This window comes from Abramis brama, assembly GCF_963993115.1.
Source record: "Abramis brama genome assembly, chromosome: 19".
In the NCBI taxonomy this organism is placed as follows: domain Eukaryota; kingdom Metazoa; phylum Chordata; class Actinopteri; order Cypriniformes; family Leuciscidae; genus Abramis; species Abramis brama.
The window spans coordinates 15,502,843-15,511,788 of NC_139981.1; the positions used below are offsets into that span (position 1 = coordinate 15,502,843).

The 8,946-nt window shown below is 37.3% G+C and overlaps 1 protein-coding gene across 1 annotated transcript; it reads right to left on the reverse strand.

Moving 5' to 3' along the window:
- Window positions 1–872: 872 nt before the first annotated feature.
- Window positions 873–2,653, reverse strand: lbx1a (ladybird homeobox 1a). Its single transcript, XM_084093914.1, has 2 exons — window positions 2,056–2,653; window positions 873–1,527 (listed from the first exon to the last, which is right to left on the reverse strand). The coding sequence occupies exons 1-2, from the start codon at window positions 2,378–2,380 to the stop codon at window positions 1,043–1,045; spliced, it is 810 nt and encodes a 269-aa protein (XP_083950040.1). The 5' UTR covers window positions 2,381–2,653; the 3' UTR covers window positions 873–1,042.
- Window positions 2,654–8,946: the final 6,293 nt, after the last annotated feature.

Consider the following 8,946-nt stretch of genomic DNA (forward strand, 5'->3'; position numbering starts at 1 on the left):
GGCCAAAAACCCTGCGTTTTTGGGCATCCTTTATGCGCGCATTCATCAATCCAGATTCCTGTTTCTCACACACATCCATTGTGGATATTGAAACATCGTGGGGACAGGAAAACATGTTATGCCATTTTGAAAATCAAAAGCGTAAAATGTCAAATCTAAAACACATTCAGTTCACTTCAGAAGAGTGTTGGTGCAATGAAAATAAAAGTAGGCTAAATATATAAACAACAACAACAAACACTTAAAAATGCTATTTTACACAAGCTTTATTTATATTAACGTGATTGCTTATTTCGAAAACGATAAATAAGACTATCAGACTAACCTCAAAAATTTAGAGAAAGACATTTTTATTTCATTTTAAATACATTACACTTTGTACACTTGGTTTAAATGGTTTCCTGGCTTAAAAGGCACTTACAGGCATACAAACCATAAGAAATATATTAAAATGTGACAATCCAGATTTAATCAGAGAAGTCGATTTGTTCATGTGATATAGCTTTTGTAGGAAATGTTCTATAATACACTCTTTTATCAAACGATTTTAGTCATAGGCCAAAAAGCACAATAGAGACACGCAGGGGGGCTGCGCGAGTGAATTCATTTTCGGGATATTTTGAGATATCTATATAAGATCTGCAGCCGTTTTAACTAAAATAATTTCGTGAAACAAAATAAAACATGCATTCAATGTAGTCAGAACCTGGTAAAAAATAAATAAAAGTTCTGCGTTGGGGATCGTGCTATACGTGTGTGTGTGTGTGTGTGAGTGTGTGTGTTTATATCTGACTGAAATATTATCAATGTACTTATTGCTCTTCAGCTATCTGTTTAAACGAATAGGCTAAATGATTACGATACTGCCACTGCATAAATAGATCTGAAGAAACTGTCCCATGCTTGCTTTGATTTAGTTTTTTCCTTTTTTTATATTTGCTTTTAATACAAGTCATTTAATACATTTGGTGCATTAATGGCACTTTCAACTAGGACCATCTTAGAAAAAAAGGTAAATAATACCGATGCTGTTCAAGGAAAATCAGTCATCGACATCAATTTCCTCGTCTTCGTCCTCGGAACACTCTTTGCTCGTTGTGTGGTCTGTAAATGGTGATGATGGTGACATGTGGAGTTTGTTGGTGCCTTCGTGCTCGTGATTAGACCGCGTTGGAGACTTGGCCCCTGATTCTCCGAGAGTGCCATTGACGCATTTCTCTAGGTCTGCTAGTTTGGCTAATTTCTCATAAGATACATTGCCTACTGATTTGGCCGACTCCACGTCCGCTTTCATCTCCTCCAGGTCTCTTTTGAGTTTGGCTCGACGGTTCTGGAACCAGGTGATGACTTGAGCATTGGTGAGCCCGAGCTGCTGAGCGATCTGATCCCGATCAGCAGGAGAAAGATATTTCTGATACAGAAATCTTTTCTCCAGTTCGTAGATTTGGTGATTGGTAAAGGCTGTTCTCGACTTTCTCCGCTTTTTGGGGGTATTCCTCTGACCGAAGAGTGTCATGCCGTCTCTTCCTAAATCGAACGAACAAAAATAATGCAGCGACATTAAAATGCATTCAGAGCCTGCTACTTTTCTTGAATTAGTGGCAGCAAAAACAGGCCTGTAATATAAATAAGAATATTAGCCTACTATCATTTCTAAAAATGTCTATTTGTTCAGCATCAGTTGACAAAATAGGCCTGCAAATACGAATACTTATAGTATTTTTAATTGCACGTGCACATATTTTAGCCGTTTGTTTTTTAACTGCACGTAGATATACCTATAATTTAACTATTTATTTTTAATTACACGTGCACAAAATTAATCTCACATTGTTGTGCTTTGTTTAGGTTATTTTAACAAATACATTAAAAAATGTTTAAAACAAAAAACAAGCGTTTAAAAACATAAAACGTAAAAAAATATTATACTGAATTTCACTTTAGCTGTTGACAACATTTTTTTTTTTTTTTTGAGTGATAGTTTTTAGGAATAGTGTCCTTTAAAATGATATCACAATCTGGCAGCCTGAATAATTTTGCGGGCCTTTTGTTTACCTTCTGCCGCTTGTAGAACACTGACTTCCAGTCCCTTGAAGGTTTTGCTGGCGAGTTCCTCCAGGGCGCACAGTGGAGATGTCTGGGTGAGCAGCGCGCGGTTGGAGAGGGGATGGCCCGTGGATGGGTGCTTCTCACCGGACGAGAGCAGGTGCGCCGTGCCGCAAATTGTGTAACTTCGTTTGACAGATGGTTTGTTTAAAATATCCTCTATGCTGAACGGAGTGAGGGGCTTGTTTGAGTTAGCCGGGGGAGGAAGATGGTCCAACGGACTGCGCCTTCGATCCTCAACCGAGGCGCCTTTTGCGTCTTCTTTGGAGGTCATTATTTCTCTTTTTAGCTTGTTTTAAAAATATGCTAGTTTTTTTTTTTTTCTCGATTTCGCGCAATGCAGAACGGCTCAGTTTATAAAAACTACTGAGAGCAACTTGAATGAGAAGATATCCCCAAATCCGTGGAATTAGATGTAGCCGATCAGCAGCATGTTGATGCTTTTGCCGCAGGGTTGGAGAACTTTAAGTCTTTCTTTAAAAAACGCCACGTCTGCTGTCCTCAGCTCCTGGATAACGGTTGAGCTTCAGTGAGAAGCAGCCTGACAACCTCTGATGCTTCAGTGGAAACAGTCAGCCTCAAAAGCAGCCAGAATTGACTATTACTAACAAGTTATTCTTGATAGCAAGACAATCAATTACATCCAGTGGCACTTTTCTCTCTCTCTCTCTCTCTCTCTCTCCCTCCCTCTCTCTCTTTCTCTCTCTTTCTTTCTCTCTCCCTCTTGCTCTTTGACTATGTTGCAGTCTGATGCAGACTTTAGCAGGAAAGGAGCCCCGTTAATTAGAGGGCATGGCCGGGAGGAGGAGCTCAGCCGGATTACATTTAACGCTCCCACTCTTTACTACAAATTAATGATTTGTCGATATTCTCTTCGTTCTTATTTACACTTTAGTACAACGTTAGTGTAGGCCTAATATAGCAAATTTCAATTTTGTTTATATAATTTTTTTTATAAGTACAATTACATGTCAGAAAAATACATTCAGCAGGCTACAAGCTGTCGATGCTTGCAATTATAATACATTTTTAAACAAAACAAAAAGTGCTTTAAAAAATTTATATTCTCCATGGTTTGTTTACTAAATGTATTTTATAGTCAGGTAGTATATCACGGCTGATAATAGGCTACTTGTGGATAAAACAAAATAAGTGTGTGTGTGTGTGTGTGAGTGAGAGAGAGAGAGAGAGAGAGAGAGAGAGAGAGAGAGAGAGATCGTCCCCTTCAGCTGCACCAAATCTTCTTTGCCATAATTCAAGCTCAAAGGGCCAGCTCACATCAGCAGTAAGATATTTCATCTCTAAAAATCGCCTGCTGTTCAATACCCGGTATTTTTGGCATTATGGGATTTTTCGTCGATTTACGCAGAACGGGGGTAAACTTACAGATGCAAAGAAATAATACTAAATCATGCAAAATAGCTAATTTTAACTTAATTATAGAAAATACAATTTATTAGGCTATAACCCAATGATTTTTTTTGGCGCGTGTGAATTTCATATAGCCTAATTAGTGCATTGATTAAAGCGTCTAATTATTGTTTTTGCATTGTTCCGTCGTGTAGCCTACTTTAGCGTAACGAGGCCTCGGTTAAATTGGCAGAATAAGGCTGAAGCTCACCACGAGGGACGTCGGATAACAGCCGCGTATGGCGGATAAAGGCTGATCTAGCATGAGAAAACAGTGCGTTTTGTTGGTTAGTAGGCTATAGCTCCATACAGAAAGTTTTCCTTTCTTGCCGCTTTGTTATAGTCACGCATTTGTTTAAATGTCCTTAAAGTGAATGTAGCCTATTCCAAGGCTAATCATATTTGTCAATATTTAACAACAGTAATAATTCATATTGAATCATATAATTTGCATAATAGTCTATTAATCGTAAATTATGGGCTATTTATTCTTGTAGCGAGTACGAATTCACAGAAATTCGGCAAAAACATTAACCATAACAGTCCACGTTATAACAGTTCAAATAAATAGGCTACTAGAAAACAACAACAAAAACAGCACCTTTGCATACATTCCTCGAACAAATTAATAGTCCACTGAAAATTAAAAGAGAAAAGAAAAACACCAAAAAAAGGATACAGAGGCAAGTGGTTACGCCTGTGTGACATGATCATTTAGTGTTGTGAGCAGGATGCCTGCGTGATATGACGCAATGAAATGCCATGGAAGATACCACTGAATTCATATCATAGGCGTAGGCTACAACATTTCACGATTTACAATGCAATAAATTCAGCGCATAGCCTACTACTTATATTCATGACAGTTAATAATAATAATAATAAACATTTTTAGATCGCATAATTACAACAAAGTCATTTAAATATTCCACAATTAATATTGTTAAAAATAAGCGTTATAGCTCTTAATTTGATATGGTGCAAAATGTAGCCTACGATAATTGTGTTTTACAATTCATTACTTTGTTGTAGAAAAGATTCGTGCACAGCTAACGCATGCAACTTGATTGGGGATTGTCCATGCCTGAAAGACTGACCAAACCAAAAATATAAGTCATTTTTCTTTGTCTACACGGGGTGTGTGAGTATTCTGCATGCGTCTAATGACTCAGAGGTGTTTTATTTTTATTTTTTATTTACTCCAGTGAACGTCTGTCTGGACAGTTTTATTCCACAATTTATTCTCCGCTTCCGAACCTGAGAGCTCCGATTTCACAGGCAATATCGGATCTTTTCACTAACTTTTATTCACATGACCTTTCTGGGGATTGTAAATGATCTGCCTGAACATCTGGTAAAATGGAAATATAATGTTGAGACTGTCTAAACTGAGAGGCCATTTTTCACTTTTCACGAGAGAAATGTATCATTTGACAACTATTTTATTCCGTTTTAAATTCGGCAGTCAACTTTAATCTTTTGGTAATGTTCTGTGCATGGTGGAACTACATACTCGGATGATAATAATAATAATAATAATATACTTTTTTTTGCTATTATTGCAGAATATAATGCCTCTAAATGGCAAAACGTTTAATTACACCTCGACAGTTTAAATTAAAATTGAGCGAAAATTAGTTTTGATCCTTTGTTTATTCTTAATCCATCACTTGCAACCTTTACAATAATATCAAACATCAATAAACAATGTAATATTTTCCATTTGATAATATACTCCTTATAATTAGCCACTGATTCAAAGTGAACAACGTTTTTTCTAAAACGTCACATTCTAATAGACCGACCTGTCCCAAAACCTATAATATAAACATATAAATGAACTTATGTAGCTGAGAGATTAATTGTTTACTGCATGTTCAGGTGTGCTGAGGCAGCTACTGAAAATAGCAGACAAAAATGAGTTACTGTCCTTTCACAATAAGTTTCAGGCATGCACAACTTTCATGGTTTATGTGGTTAGCACATGATCCATGCTGAGGAAAATAATCTATTCCAATACAAATAAAACTTTATGGGGCCAGTAAAACACATTTTTAGGTCACAAAACATTACACTCTATAGTTCTGGTCAAGTGTTTCATTATTTTTATTTTATTTCACATTATTTGTCTGAGTTTTTAACTTGGTCACATCTTTCAGTGATTTATATTTAACTTTGCCAACAACAATAATTCATCTGGCAAAAAGTTATTTCACACATTTTGTTTGTAGTGTGTTTGAAAACAATTGTGATATGGACAAAGAGGCCCTGAGACCAAACATATTCAATGTGACACTCTTCCAATAAGAGAAATATATCTCCATTCATGAGATCAACAATATACGGTTTCATAATGTGTGGAAAGATGAGGCATGAGCATGAATCACGCTAACCAGGCCCTGTATCTATTATTATCAACAGTAGCTTGGATTGCTGCCCAAGAAATGTGGATTAACATTTGGCAAACACAGCACTGGCACCAAATGTCCTGTCATCCTAATGTAAATTACCTTACTTAAAATTTAAAAAAAAAAAACATTCCAAGGTCAGTCTATTGTGATTAAGATATTCCTCTGAGGAGATAGTCACTCCTATTTCCTGTCTGAAACAATTTTGTGATGTTTTTCACTTCTCAATGGTGCATATTGAGAGCAAGGCATTGTTGAAAGGACGAAATATCTCCGAAAATCATAACCAACAAAAAATGAACCCATGCTTATTATCTAAAGACATTCACCTGCATCTGAACTCAAATAAATGTGTTTGCATGCTCCTCAGGACAGCCCTAAATACTGCACTGTTTTTTGGCTGAAGTCCATATCATGCTCCAAACCCCATGGATGCCCCCTGTTTTTCCCCCCCCATGCCCTCTGGGGCAGTACAGAGTAATGTAACACTAGACTGAGATGCTCTATGGGTCGCAATGGCTGCAGTGAAAATAATTCTGGCTGGTTAATCTGCAGGGTGGCAGCACAGCACAGCACACGGGCTTCTACATCAATTAGGTGAGTAATAGATGTGGAGCTGGCACAGGATCTGGGTGACACCAGAGCTGACGGCTTGCAGAAAAACAAGAGCAGAGTCAAGGCCTGCGTGAGGTCCATTTGGAAGGAGGATGCATGCTTCCGCTAAAAGCGGAGTAAATGTGAGGGGGGCAGTGGGTGGAGGCTATCGAAAGTGGGAGTGAGGCATGAACGGCGACATTTCAGTCTAATTGCAGGACCGGGCTTTGACGGTTAAGAGAAAATGAGTGAGGATTAAGTGCAGAGCCACGCTTAAAAGGACCCATCATTACTTAAAGGGTAAGAACAGGGAAGTGGAAAAACTTTTCACTTCAAGTAGAAACAATATGATTACTGACTTCAGGCATGATATCTATGTCAAAAATAACTCTTTGAATGAATTATGGCCAATTAAGATCTTTGGATTGCCTACTTGAATATATGCAGTCTGGAAGTAGGGAAGACAATAGCTGTTTTCTTCCAAAGTTGAGAATTTAACTTGTGCAAATGTGCACATTTGGAGTATCAGAGCGCGCAGACAAAACGCAATAAAGGACGTCATGTTATCTTGCGTTCGGATGCCTGGTGTTTGTGAACACACTCATGTGAGACACTTTCTGGGAGGTCATTATACCAACTCATTCTGATGATAGACTTTGGCTCAGGAATTTCAGAATGATCAAACCAACATCTGAGATGCTGTGCGATGAAAGTGGTCTGCTGGTTAGTCTAGTTATCCAATCACATCCAGTGTTGAGGCAAAGTGACGCATCGAGGGATTTATTTGGTAAATGTGTTCTCATCGTATCACAAAAGTGGACCATATCTCATGCGCTATATTTATGTGAATTAAGACATTTGTATTTTGGGTAAAATCTTTTTAATGATCTTAAAATTATCTGAATGATTCGTTCATGAAGCATGTTCAAATTACTGACTTGCAGTGGTTTTCAAGTTCAAAGCAATCAAAGAAAATGTAACAAATTTAAGTTAATTTTTCAATTTGTATGAATTCCTTTTATTTGATTCATACAAAAATTTATAATTTTTTAGAAAAAAAAAACAAGCATAAAGGTCCACCCCAACCCTACCGTCAAATTTGCCACCAATTTGCCAAAACAAAAAATGTATACCAAAGTGATATGAAGAATTATAAAATATGTTTCAAGTAGTTTAAGCCATTGTCAATTAATAATAATTAAAAAGATAACAAAACATACTGGATGTTTTTGGAATTCCATGTATTTGTGATACTATTAACATAACAGTGGTAAATAAGACTTGAATATATTTTAAAAAATCAAACCTGGTTTTCATCAAGATGTCAATCATAAATATCCAGCCAATATGGTTGGCACTTGTTTGGAATTAAACGCAAGCACAGCCACCCATCAAGCATCTAGCTGATAGTCCTAGAAAAGAGGGGAGAGGGGACATAGATAACAAGTAGCTCATAGTCAGACACAGCACACTTATCGCCTCTCACTTTCTGACAGACCCCTTTCTAATGCCACAGCCTGGAGAAGTTCTATGGCAGACATGAGAAATAGATCCCTGTCGGAAAAAAGATATCGGGAGGACAAAGTGTGTCAGGTCAGCACCTGAGGAAAGCTGCCATGGCACAAGCCCAGCCTCTGCCACTGAACAGCATTGAGAGCCTCCTGCGGCAGACAGGAGAGAGCGATGACCCATCCCTTTGCCCCTGATGGCCTTATTAAAGACATCCACCACACACATTGAATGTAAACTGTATGTAAATAATTCAGATGTACAGTAAGATCATCAAAACACTATGTGTATCGTCATAACACCAACGTGTAAGAGTAATCTCATAGCATGGGACGTGTGGTAAATCATACGCACAAGTATTCATACTAGCACAAATATTCAACAATCTCAAGTAACTTAAATATAATAATTTAGAGAAATAACTTTTTTTATATTTTTAATACAAAATATATAATAAACATTTGTATGTCCCATTATCAAATAAAGAACTAATATTCAAATTCAACTGACAATTCAATGTGATAATTCACTCATCATTTTATTTTAGTTTGTAATCATACTAAATAATTGTATACTCTTTATTACAGAATCGACTGAGATCTATCGGTCACGTTAGGCTGCGTCTGCTCATCAGAGCTAATTTGGGTGTGCAGTTAACACTTCCATAAGCAAAGAGAGTAAACGTGGCCCTATTAACGAATGCCTGCTGACAACAGGACAGAAATATTCTTCCCCAGCTGTGAATTCTTCTTCTTTTTTTCATCCAAATGAACATGTCATGCTTCACCTGCGTTACCAACAGCATTGCCAAAAGTAAATGAACACAAACACAAACACAAAAAACGTGAGTTGAGAACAACAGAAGCTTCTTATCCTTTGGGCTGCTTAACTCATTATGGTTTAATCTGTGGCACCCAAC